Source organism: Herpailurus yagouaroundi, unplaced genomic scaffold (assembly GCF_014898765.1).
Source record: "Herpailurus yagouaroundi ecotype Mexico unplaced genomic scaffold, PumYag 557, whole genome shotgun sequence".
In the NCBI taxonomy this organism is placed as follows: Eukaryota; Metazoa; Chordata; class Mammalia; order Carnivora; family Felidae; genus Herpailurus; species Herpailurus yagouaroundi.
The window spans coordinates 2936593-2949693 of NW_024412774.1; the positions used below are offsets into that span (position 1 = coordinate 2936593).

A 13101-nucleotide genomic window follows, 5' to 3' on the forward strand; every position below is an offset into this window, starting at 1 on the left:
CTCAGGTCATGATCTCACAGTCCGTGAGTTTGAGCCCCGCGTCCGGCTCTGTGCTGACAGCTCAGAGCCTGGAGCCCGTTTCAGATTCTGTCTCCCTCTCTCCCTGCCCCTCCCCACCTCTCTCTCTCAAAAATAAACATTTTTTAAAAATAAAGACCTTATTTCTGAACACAGTCACATTTTGAGATATGGGGGTTAGGACTTCAACGGATGAATTTGGGGAGACACAATTTAGCCCATAACATCCCTCTTCTCAGAAGAAAACATGGGAAATAAATATAATAGTGTTGGCCTCTCAGAGTTCTGGGTTGAAAACACCAGGAACCTGCCACCTGTACATTTTCACAATAAATTTTAAGGGAACCAGAGTCCCTCTGGGACTAGGTGGAGAGGTGGGAGATGAGCACAATGGGGCAAGCAAGGACAGACAAGTTTTGCCTGGGCTCCTGGCCTGGCCCTGACATCTCAGCTTCTCGCTTCCCCCTCCCCATATTAGAGGGGGGTTTAGGAGTGGAGTCTCCACATTCTAGGTGTAAAGACAGCAAAGGAAGTTTTGGGCAGGGCCCTGAGGTCTCGACGCTACCCCTACATCGAACTTAGCACAGCCCTCGTCACTCTTACCTTCAAAACCCAACTCCTACTTGGCCTACAAAGCCCTTCAGGTCTGGCCCCTGGCCCCTTCTCTGACTTCACCTCCTCCTATCCTTCCCTCTCTCTCACCTCATTCAAGCTTGCTCCTGCCTCAGGGCCTTTGCCTGCCCTGTGCCCTTTGCCTGGGAAGCTCCTGGCTGCCCCCTCTTCCGCTCAGGTTGCAGGACAATTGTCACCTTCTCAGAGAGGGCTTCTCCATCCGAAGCAGGACGCTTTCCCCATCCAGCATCCAACTTACTGTCCAGCACACCCTGAACCGGTCTTTTCTTGTTTGTCGGCATCTCACTCCCAGACTCCTCCAGGGACAGACTGTGCTAGTCTCGCTCACTGCTACATCCTCGGTCTACTGTAGGTGCTCAATAAATGTTTATGAAATAACCCGCCTCGAATTGCAAGGGCTGGGACGAGGGGAAGGGAGCCTGTGTATATACCTTGTAATAGCGGGAAGGGCGGGTCCTCAACAAACATCAGATGAAGCCAGTCCCCAGCTGGGGGTGACTCTTATCCACCACCAGAGAAGAGGAGGGGGGCCCAAGGGTGAGGGCGAGGCTGCTTCCGCACGGCCTCCCGGCCCTACCTGGGATGTTGGCGCCCCCTGGTTGCGCGTCCCCAGGCCACAGCCAGAACGGCCAGCGGCCCCACGTGTGTTCCCGACCCTGCCCGTCGGTGGGACAGGGCTGGCTAGCAGATGTCGCCCTCGGCTCCTGGTGGCATGGGTGCAAGCCAGCTCCTGGAGGTGGGCTAGCAAAGGTCGGGTCCCCGCCACGCAGTGGCGGCCCGTCCTTGAGCCTGAGCCCTGACCTCCAATTCTCCAGAGACCCGGGGGTCCACTCCCTTAACAGCCCCTTGCCAAGCGACCTTCTGCGTCCCCCGCGGGGCCTGAAAGTAACAGGACGGGAAAGCTTCCAGGCGATTCCACAACACCACACGCGCGTCCAGGCTGTGCGCACACAGGCAAACACACACACACACGACTTGCCCAGGCCAAGACAGAGATTGAGGAGGGAGGCCAAGCGGCCGCCCGCTGCTGGCACAGCCTGCCTGCCTGGTGGTCCCCGTCCGAGCCCTGGGCTGACCCCCTGCTGCTGGCCCTGCAGCAGACAGACCTGCCGTGCAAACGCACGGTGTCGGGCCCACATTGAGCCACTTCCGGGTCCGGGCTCTGCCACTCAACTCGCAGCGTGAGCTTGGAGAAGTCTCGGGCGCCTCTGGCAGCCGGAAAAGTCACGGGGTTGGGGGGGGGGGGGTCGGGTGGATTCTCCCTCCGCCGCCTCCAGATGGAACACCTTGATTCCAGCTCGTAAGAGCCGCCTCGGACTTCTGACCTCCAGAAGTGCAAGGCAATCGGTGCACGTGGTTATGAGGCACTGGGTGTGTGTGAGTGTGTAGCCACAGGTGATCCGCACGCCCCCCAACGCGAACCTTCCGCGCGGCCCCCTCACAACAAGCTCCGCAGCACTATCCCCACACCAGCCCGGGCCAGGGTCCCCCCCACTCCGGCCAGCGCCCTTCCAGAGACAAGAGGACCCCCTTCCCACCCCCACCCCCACCCCCCGCCGGAGCCAGCCTCTCCACCCCGCCATGCCCCAGTCTGTTCTCTGCCTCCCCGAATACCAAGGGCCCCCCAGTCCCTCAGTAAAACGCCTTAAGGGAAACCACACACCCATGTTTTGTCTTCCCCTCCCACGGCCACAGCCAGGCTGCGCCAAAAACAGTCCCTAGCGTCACCCACCTGAGCAACCAGCTGGGCCAGCACGTGTATCCTCCCCTCTCCCCTACTCACTAGCGGCTCTGGTGGAAAGTCAGGGTTTGGGGAACAACCCTCTTGCACAGAAGCCAGCCCCTCCGGCTGGCTGGAGGCCTTGGGCACAGGCAAGCCCTGCTCTCTGAGCCTCAGTTTCCCCAGGAGGTTGGGCCCGGGGCACAGAGAGGCAGGGAGGCCCAGGCGGGTGCATCTGGAGGTAGGTGGGCAGAGTCTCGGTGCCCAAGCGTCGGCTCCACAGCTGAAGGCTCCCGGCAGCCCTCCCCGGGGGTCATCTCCCCCTCCCTCCCAGCCCGTACCCAAGCCTCCTGCCGCACCCTCCCCTCCCCTCCAATTAAAGGTCCTCAACGCTAATCGCTGCCGGTTGACTCAGCCCCTGGCCTCGCTTCCCTAACGAGGCCTTTGTCCCCTTAATTGGCTATCTCCAGGCGCCTTTCTCTGCCCCCCACCATGCTGCCCTGTCCCATATCCCAGGTCCAACTATGTGCTAATTGGGCCCCTGGGGGGCACACATAAAGCCCCCCCTCACCTTCCTATATCAGCCTCCACCCACGGGCTCCTCAAAGCTCAGCATCCAGCCTCCAGGAGGTGGGGATGAGGCACCGGAGGGAGGGCCTGCCCTAATTCTCGGGGCCCTGTCTCCTCCAACTAGAGCGGTGGCCCCCCTCCAGAGTCGGCCTACCCTGCCCAGAGCCCTCTCTCCTCCTGTCTGCCTCCCCAGCCCCGAGCCCCCAGCCCCGGCTGCTCCTCTCTCCTCAGATGTGGAAGCAGCTTTCTGACCAGCAGCGATACTGTGGAGGGGCTATTCTAGATCACCCCAGCCATGCACCCCGGGGCCCCCACAGCCTCTGGGGGCTCTGAGCCCAGCCCTCGGGAGCTGTGTGCCTTCGTGAGTGGGGCAGCCGCCCACGTGCTGCGTGCCCTACACCCTCGGAGGACCCGGCCCCCCAAAAGGAGGCCCAACCACAGGAGGTTTCTGCACAACCAGATCTGCAGGTGAGGAGGGGTGGAGGGTGGGAGATGGGCAGAGGGGGAGGGGGAGGGGTCAGACACCTCAGAGTCAGGGAGACCAGGCTCAGACAGAACAGAGAGAAGGGGACCCCAGGGCTGGATTCAATCAACACTCAGGATGCATTTATTGAGCATAAACTGTGGGCCAGGCCCGAGATCCATTAGCGCAAGGCGGACAAAATTCCCTGCCTTCATAGAGCTTGTGTTCCAGCAGGAAGGTGGCCGGCAAGGGACAGCCACATAATGTCAGTGAGACAGTATGACGCTACACGGACCAACCTTGGAAAGCTGATCGATCCCGTGTGAAAGAAGCCAGACACAAAAGGCCACCTGTTGTATGATTCCATTTGTGTGAAATGCCTAGAACAGGCAGAGCCAGAAAGCGGGGTAGCGGGGCCAGAGGAGGCACCTCTGGAGGCAAGTGGGGGTGGTGCGTGATTGGCAGGGGGTTCATGGATTCTTCCCGGGGTGATGAAAAGTTCTGGAACTAATTAGAGGTGGTAGTTGCACACTGTGAATGTCCTAAATGCCACTGAACTGCACGTGTAAAGGGGTTCAGTTATGTGAATTTCACTTCAATTTTTTAAAATGATATGGCATGTTATAAGGTGATAAGTGCTATGGAGGGCATGCGGGGGTGGGGGAAGGACTGGGTAAGGTGTCAGGGAAGGCTCGGCTGAGAAGGTGCCAACAGAGCCAAGACCTGACTGAAGCCAGAGGATAAGACCTGTGGATGTCTGCGGGAAGAGCATTCCAGGCAAGGGGCAGCAAGTGCAAAGACCCTGAGGCAGGAACATCCCTGGAATGTTTGAGGACCAATGTGGCTAGAATAGGGTGAAAGGGGGACAGGGGGGAGGGAATTAGGTTCTAAAGAACCAGGAGCTCCCCATTTAGCACTTGACCATCCAACTTCTTGGTCTTTGCCCATCCTGTTCCCTTTGTGGGGCAATGTCCTTCACCGTCTCTGGGAGTGTAGATGGGAACCTCAGCTCCTCAGTTCTCTCTGCTCAAACCTGTCCCCGCTCTCACACCCCGCCCAGCCCCATCCCACCCTACCCTGTGCTCTCTCCTCGCTCTGTGACAGTGACCATTTTTTGAGCACTTTCAGGTGTCAGGTACACCACACTAAGGCTTTGACATATAATATGTCACTTAATGCTCCCAACAGACCTGCACAGTAGGTTGACTTTGTCCTTACGTTGCAGACAAGGAGTCTCATCATGGTGATGGTGATGGTGGTGATAATAATGGTGATGATGGTGATGATGGTGGTGATCAACACTCATGTGCCAGGTGCTTGTTCTAAGTACTTTAGTGGTAACTGGTAATACTCACTCACAATGAATAGGAACTCATTAATCCCCCAGGAAGTAGATGTTATTATAATCCCCATTTTTCAAAGAGGAAACTGAGGCACAGAGAGACGAAGTTACTCGTCCAAGGACCTGCTTTTCTGCGAGTAGGTTGTTCCTCCCAGCCAGCCCAGAATCTTGTCCCAGGAGGTCTCGGAACCAAATTTGAGCAAATAGGAGCCTCGTCCAGCCTAACTCCTGCCTCCACACTGCAAACCCCCTTCCACCAGAATGCCCAGCCCTGACCGGCCCAGAATGTTCACCACCACCACTCTACAAACCCATTATCGAAGAGGAAAACACGCATCTCCCCAAACACGGTCCAGCCCTTCGTCCCAGAGCGAGCCTTCTAACTCCTCCCCAGCCCCCCCTGTCAACCACTTCAAGGACCCCTCCCCATCTGCAGCCCCAACCTGGAGGGCTCCCTGCTCACTCCGAGTCTGGACCCCGTGCTAATGCCAGTCTCTCACCTCCCGGGTCCCCCCTCTACCCTCCCCAGCTCAGCTTCCCCACTCCCCAGGGCCAGCTTCTCTCCTATAGCATCCCAGATATTCCCACCCCCATGCCTGGCCCTGCCACATACTCCCCAGAGACCCAGGCCACCCACGAGGCGGCACAGGCAGCTATGGAGTATATTCCCCTGAGCGCCCGGGCTCACCCTGAGAAAATCCAGGTCAGAGGCAAACTACCTTCAGCATCTTCCCACCCACGTCCTCCTCCTCCCCCCAGGTCCCCTCAGGCGCTGCCCCCTGAGGAGTCCCCTCCCACCCTGGACATGGATTTTTGGCTTTTCGTTGTGAAGGATTTCCAGCCCACAGAAACGTCACGACAGTTGTCTGATGCAGCAGACCAGCGGCATCTGGTCTGCATCTGGACCCCAGACCAGCAGCGTCAGCACCTCAGCATGGCGTGGCGATGTGCCAGAAATGCAGCTTCTCGGACGCCACCCCGGGCCTGCAGAACCCAAAGTTCCGGGGCCCGAGGACCTGTGTTCCCATCAGCCCTCCGGGTGTTCCGCCAGGCACTCAAGTTTGAGAAATGCTGCCACTCACGTACCACTGCTGAGACTTTACTGCCGATGACATCTTAGCCTACGTCCTTCGCCTATCGTCCTAAAAGAGCTGTAGTAAATCACAGACGTCATGACTCTTCGGCCCTAAATGTCATTTATACTTAAGTTTGTTCAAATCAACTCCCCCTTCTGCCCCTCCCATTCTCTGTCATTTAACCTGACCTGCCCTCTCTGAATTTTTCCCAGGGGCACTCAGAGTAGAACTATCCTCCTTAGCTCCAGAGACAGTTCCAGAGCGTCAGCTCTCACTAACTTATTTATAAGCCTATTTTCTTGTGGTAAAATATACACGACGTGAAATTCACCATTTCGAATATTTTAAAGCGTACGCTTCGTGGGTGTTTCCTACGTTCGTAATGTTTTGCGACCGATTACCTCTGTCTGGTTCCAGAACATTTTCATCACCCCCAAAGGAGATCCCATACCCATTAGTAGTACTAGGCAGTCACTCGCCACCCCTCCTTCCCCAGAACCTGACAGACACCAATCTGCTTTCTGTCTCTGGGGATTTGCCTATTGTGGACATTTCATGTACACAGAAACATACAGCATCAGACTCGTTTTTAAATAAAACCTTTGGGGGAGGGGGGGGCTGGGTGGCTCAGTCAGTACAGTGTCCAGCTTCGGCTCAGGTCATGATCTCACGGTTCGTGAGTTGGAGCCCTGCGTCGGACCCTGTGCTGACAACTCGGAGCCTGGAGCCTGCTTCGGATTCTGTGTCTCCTTCTCTCTCTGCCCCTCTCCACTTGTGCTCTGTCTCTCAAAAATAAACAAAACTTGGGGCGCCTGGGTGGCGCAGTCGGTTAAGCGTCCGACTTCAGCTCAGGGCACGATCTCACGGTCCGTGAGTTCGAGCCCCGCGTCGGGCTCTGGGCTGATGGCTCGGAGCCTGGAGCCTGTTTCCGATTCTGTGTCTCCTTCTCTCTCTGCCCCTCCCCCCTTCATGCTCTGTCTCTCTCTGTCTCAAAAATAAATAAAAACGATAAAAAAATTAAAAAAAATAAATAAATAAACAAAACTTAAAAAAAAAAAAAAAAACAACTACAAGAAATGCACACATTGTCAGCATAGAGCTTGATGAATGCTCCCAAAAGGAACCCACTCGTGTAAGCAACACTCAGATCCAGGAACAGGGCACTTCTGGCCCCCGGAGGCCCTCATCGTGTCTCCTTCCCAGAAGTTGCCATCCTGATTTCTTTGTCATTGGGTCACCCCATTTATTTATTTTTTTTTAATTATTTTTTTTTCCAACGTTTATTTATTTTTGGGACAGAGAGAGACAGAGCATGAACGGGCGAGGGACAGAGAGAGAGGGAGACACAGAATCGGAAACAGGCTCCAGCCATCAGCCCAGAGCCCGACGTGGGGCTCGAACTCCCGCACCGCGAGATCGTGACCTGGCTGAAGTCGGACGCCTAACCGACTGCGCCACCCAGGCGCCCCATGGGTCACCCTATTTAAAAAAAAAATTTAACGTTTATTTTTGAGAGAGAGACAGACAGAGCATGGGGGGGGGGCGGCGCAGAGAGAGGGAGACACAGAATCTGGCTCTGGCGGTTGAGGCTCCAGGCTCTGAGCTGTCAGCACAGAGTCTGGCTCGGGGTTTGAACTCATGGACCACGGGATCATGACCTGACCCAAAGTTGGACGCTTAACTGACTGAGCCACCCAGGCGCCCCCGGGGGAACCCCATCTTTGACCTTTAAATGGAATCGTGCAGCTACTAATTGCAAGTCTCACTGCTTTTGCTCAACATTATGCTTGTGCATTAGTCTGCTAGACCTTCCAGAATCGAGCACCACAGGCTGGGCGGCTGAAACAACAGAAATTTACTTTCTCCCCCAATCCGAGACCAGGTGCTGGCAGGGTGAGGCCTCTCTCCTTGGTTTGTAGGTGGCCTGTGTCTTCACGTGGTCTTCCCCCTACGGGCCCTAATCTCTCATTGGATTAGAGACCACCCTCAGGGGTCTCCAAATACAGTCACATTCTAAGGTACTGGGGGTTAAAACTCCAACATACGAATTTTAGGGGGACGATAGTGAGCCCATCGCTGTCAGGTCCATCCATATAGTTCTTGAGGGATAGGAATGCTGGGTGGGGGAGGCCAGTGCAGTGGCAGCTGCAGTCATCCAGGTGGGAAATGCTGGCGACTTGAACCAAGAATTGGTGGAGATGAGAGGTGGGCAGATTTAAGAGCTCTGCCGGAAGTAGGACTCACAGGGCATCAGTGTTACAGGTGCACCCCTAGCCCACAGTGCGCCTTTGTGTGAAAAACATTTGTTAAAGCATCCTTTCCTTCTGACGTTTTTTACGTTTTTCCCCCTAAGTTTATTTTTTTTGAGAGAGAGAGAGAGAGAGAGCGAGCTAGCAGGGGGTGGGGGCTGGGGGGTGGGGGCGGGCAGAGAGAGCGAATCCCAAGCAGGCTCTGAACTGTCAGTACAGAGCCGGAAGCGGGGCTCAAACTCACAAACCGTGAGACCACGTGTGACCGGAGTCGAAATCAAGAGTCAGACGCTTAACCGACGAGCCACCCAGGCGCCCCCGTTTTTCACTTTTATATGTTGGAATGTGGCCACAATAGATGTAAATGACAAAAGACGTGCATTATAGCGGAACTGGACTTGCTGCCTTGTGCAGTACACAAACCCCACAGCCGTTCAGGGCTCCCCTATGAACGGGATTGGAAAAACTGAATTGTCAGACTCAAGAAAATGGACCCAGGGGCGGGGAGACTAGCACGGAGAAAAAAGATGGAGAGGAAAGGAAGAGGGAAACCACTCCCGGGAGGGCAGACAGGAGGCGAATGCTTGACGGCCACACAGCTCATATGTCTGTCTCTCTGCAGGCAGTTTGCCAACATCGAGGCTGCCACCCAGCGCCTGGCCCTGTCTATCCTGTCTCAGAAGGCACCTCCCCAGAGACCGCCACCCCGAAGGCCGCCCCCGCCACCTCCGTCCCCCTTCCTGGGGGTGGCCTGTGCTGTGGCCCCCACTGAGGAGCCCTGCGCCAGCCCCGGCCCAAGTCTCGCCGCCCTGGATGCCTCCACCCTCGACCTCTTTGATGACATTGCACTCACCCCAGAGTGTCCCTCAGTGCCATCTGGTCTATCCCACTGTGCTTGGGGCCAGCCAGACCTGAGGCAGGCCTCACATTTCTATAACCGCCTGCCCCCTACCCTGAATGCACTGGAGGAAGTGGACGGGCTCTGGGCTCCTGAGGGGGACTGGGTGGGCAGGTGGGAGGCGTCTTGTGCCTGTCACTCTCAGGGAACCCCTGAGGGCTGGGGGAACTGCTCCCCATGATGACCGACCCACCCCCGCACCCTGGGACAAATCAGAGGTCCCCTTCATGATAGCTTAGCAAACACCCCCAGGAACCCCTTGTCCCATCCACTCCCCTCCTGGAAGCCCCTGGGAACATGAATCAAGCCCAGAGCCCCACCTATGACCACGGCCTCACAGGGCTCCCCGGTTCAGGTCCCCCACTTCTGCCTCTGCCAGAGGTGCCCCTCACACTCTCCCACACCCCCAACTTCTCTCTTCTTTTTCCCCAGCCCCATCTTCTCAGTGTCTGCCTCTCCAGTTCCCTCTCACCTTGGCTCATCTCTGCCTAATGTCTGGTCTTGTCTCATTTATTCTCAAAAATGTACTGAGCACCTACTATGTGTCAGGCCCCATCTAGGTGCCGAGGATTCGGCAATGAATAAACTGTTAAATAAACATTTAAGGGGTTTGGGGGGCAGGGCACAGGTAGGGGTGATCGACAGTAAATGAATATGCCGGTACCTTTTTAAAATGCAACATAAACTTCCAATTTCAGATTGGAATTAGTGCTGTGAAGAAAATAAAGCAGAGACCTGATGGAGTGTCTGTCTGACATCTGGTGCTCAGGGAAAGCCTTGAATGACAAGAAGGAGCTGGCTGAGAAAAGGTCTGGGGTTCTGGGCACAGGAGACAGCATGCGCAAAGGCCCTGAGGTGGCTGAAGTAGAGTAAGCAGGGGGATCGCGGTAAGAGATGAGGTCACAGAGATCAAAAAGGCCGACATGAATTGGGAGTAGTTTGGATTTCATTCCGAGATTTTTTTCTCAACCCCATTCCCAAGCACAGAGTCTAAATATTACAAACATCACCCTGGGAGGCAGATGCAGTACAGATGGGGAAACTGAGACTGAGCGGGGTTGCAAGGACTTCAGTTCCCTTTCTTGTAAAGTGCTTGGGTCTCTTGATAAGTTTCTGACTCTTGACTCAAAGGCCAGCGTTGGAACCCCAGGCCTGCCTCCACCCTGGGCACACCTCTCACTCCCTCTTTCTGGGCCTCAGGGGTCTCCTCTAGACCACAGGAGGGCGACCCACCGCCCCAGCTGGAATTCGCTGTCTCTGCACTCACCGAGCCGCTCTGTCCCGGGCCCGCCATTCACGCCCTTCCCGGCTCCCCATTGGTCGGACGCGCTGCCTTCCCGCCCCCTCCCACCGGCGGACCAATCACGCTCTCAGGATGGACATCCTGCCCGGCACCGCCCCTCCAAATAGGGCTAAGCAGCTCCGCTTGTAGGTTGGCCGGCCTCAGGGTCGGGGGCAGAGCTTGGCGAGCGCCGATTGGGCGGCTCGGCCTGGGTGGGCGGGACGCGGACCGCGGGGGCGGGCCACGTGTCGGAACAGTGCAAAACGGTGACCCTGCCTTGGAAAGGGGCGGGAGGACCGGAGCGGCGTGAGTCCCGGCTCGGAGCGGTGAGTGTCCCCCAGGCCTATTCAGCGGAGGGGTGGGCCAGGCTGGAAACCAGCGCCTTCCGGGTAAGGGCCCCCCCCCCCCCCCCCCCCCCGCGGGGGGGGGGCCGCCCGCGCGCGATCCAGGGGGGGGGGGGGGGGGGGGGGGGGGCGCCGCCGCCTCCGGGTGGGGGCCCCCCCCCCCCCCCCAGCGCCTCGGGGGCGCTGACCTTCCCGCTTTTCAAGTGGGGAAACTGAGGCTTTGCCAGGACGTCCGGGCCGAGGTGACACAGCCAGGGCGAGGACTCCTGCCGGCCCTACAGAATTAGCTGACCGGGGACTCGAACCTTCCACGGGTCGCGCCCGCCCTTTGTGCATCACTGGCCGAGTTTTGCATCGTCCCTTATGGGGTGGGTTAGTTTGACCCCTATTTCTCCGATGAGGCAACTGAGGCTCAGACAGCGTGAAGTTTGCCCAGGGTCACACTGCCAGGGAATCCTGGCTGCAGGGCTGCAGGGTTGCACGCCCCACCCTCCCCCGCTACTGCCCCTCCTCCTCCGGCCTTTGACTCCCCCCACCTGGAGCTCAGATCTCTCTCTCTCTCTCCCTAACAGCATTTCTAAGTCAGTCTCCAGCCCAGACCTCTCCACATTCACACGCGCGCATACACACACACACACTCCCCACCCTCCACCCTCAGTATTTCATCTCCCCCAAACCACTTCCCCTTTCCAGGTCCCCAGTTAGTCCCTAGGACCTACCACCCATGGACCGGAAACCTGGAGATCTTCCTCCTTGCCCCTTCCCCCACAGCCAGCGGCACCTGCCCCCTGAATCTCTCTGTCCTGCCTCCTCCTCTCTCTTCTCTCTGCCTGGAGTGGAGCCCAGGCCTCACCTTTGTCCACCTAGACTCCAGCCCCGGTTTTCTCCTGGCCTCCACCCTTTTATCTGATACTTTGAAAACTTTTTATGGAAATATACTGCATATCCAGGGGGGAAAAGCCACACCTACAAATCACAAATACCTCAAATAACTTTTCACATAGCCCACGCTCTGGTGTAAACAACATCCAAATCCAGAAGTAGAACTCCCCACTGCATCCCAGAAGCCCCCCTGCCTTGTGCCCCGTTCTTTACTGCTGCCCAATGATAACCATTATAACTTTACTAACACCGATTGGTTTTGCTGGGTTCTCCGCTTATCTAAGTATTTTATCGTATATATTACGGACCAGACAACCTATCACACACTGGCCACACTTCAAAAGGAACAGTACTCAGTGAAAATAAGATTTCCTGGGGCGCCTGGGTGGCGCAGTCGGTGAAGCGTCCGACTTCAGCCAGGTCACGATCTCGCGGTCCGGGAGTTCGAGCCCCGCGTCGGGCTCTGGGCTGATGGCTCGGAGCCTGGAGCCTGTTTCCGATTCTGTGTCTCCCTCTCTCTCTGCCCCTCCCCCGTTCATGCTGTGTCTCTCTCTGTCCCAAAAATAAATAAAACGTTGAAAAAAAAATAAAAAAAAAGAAAAGAAAATAAGATTTCCTTCATACCCTGTCCCTCAGTGACCCATCCCCCCCACCTGAAGCACCTCCACATGTACCCACCAGAGACAGCAAATATAGGAGCAGAAAACTCACGTTCTCTCTTCTTTGGGCAGACGAAGAGGGAAGCATTGCCGTGTATACTGTTCTGCTTCTTTTCACTGTTGACATCTCTTGTTACTCAAAGAGCTTCCTTGTAATTTTCCCTGGCTACAAAGAATTCCATACTACAGCTGCACCGTAACTTACATAACCAGAACCCTAACCATAGAGGTTTACATGTATTTCCATTCCTTTGCTCAGCAGAAAAGTCCCATAATGAATAACCAAAAAGTCTGGTAGGGAATAACCTTGTGTCATTTCACGTGTATGTCTGCAGGGTAAATACTTGGCACGTTTTCTGGGTCACAGGGTTCATGTAACTAGAATTTTGAGAAACCTTGGCCACATGTGTCTCCCTGGGGGTTGTTGCAAAACACACTCCTACCAGCCTGAAAGGGAGAGCTTTGTGGCTTCAGACACCCTGTCCTACCTAGGCTTTCAGCCATGATAGCCCTGATCTGACCCTGTCCCTCCCGTCTCCTGAAAAGTTAGAAGGGAAGTGAGGAGACCAGGCCGGGTGGAGGGAACCACGCAGGGGAAGGACTTGGCTGCGATGGTTCCAGGCGCCTGGCCTGAGCAGGTTACATTTTAGTCCTGAGGACCTGAGCGCAGCCCTGGAAGGTGGGGGCCAAGACAGGGGAGTAACAGAGTCAACCCTGTGTTTTCAGAAAGAGTGTTTTCTCTCTCTCCCTCCACTTCCTCGGGGGAGACTTTTGCAGACTCTGCCACGACAGATCGGGTTCCCTCGAAATCCCAGCACTGACCGCAGTCGTAATTAATGTGATTAATCCATTCAGTGCGGTTTTGTTTTTGTGGGAGTTTCCATTCCTTTTTTTTTTCTTTTTAAATTTTTTTTTCAACGTTTTTTATTTATTTTTGGGACAGAGAGAGACAGAGCATGAACGGG

General features: G+C 56.0%; 2 protein-coding genes across 2 annotated transcripts in view; both read left to right on the plus strand.

The window, feature by feature from the left end:
* The first annotated feature begins 3027 nt into the window (after window positions 1-3027).
* Window positions 3028-9160, plus strand: CUNH19orf85 (chromosome unknown C19orf85 homolog). The gene is made up of 2 exons (XM_040465328.1): window positions 3028-3409; window positions 8694-9160. The coding sequence occupies exons 1-2, from the start codon at window positions 3237-3239 to the stop codon at window positions 9148-9150; spliced, it is 630 nt and encodes a 209-aa protein (XP_040321262.1). The 5' UTR covers window positions 3028-3236; the 3' UTR covers window positions 9151-9160.
* Window positions 9161-9707: 547 nt separating this feature from the next.
* Window positions 9708-13101, plus strand: part of ISOC2 (isochorismatase domain containing 2) — an 11305-nt gene continuing 7911 nt past the window's right edge. Inside the window, exons 1-2 of the mRNA XM_040465198.1 lie at window positions 9708-9838; window positions 10183-10288. Coding sequence (XP_040321132.1) covers window positions 9708-9838; window positions 10183-10288 — 237 coding nt within the window. The remainder of the gene's footprint in view (window positions 9839-10182; window positions 10289-13101) is intronic.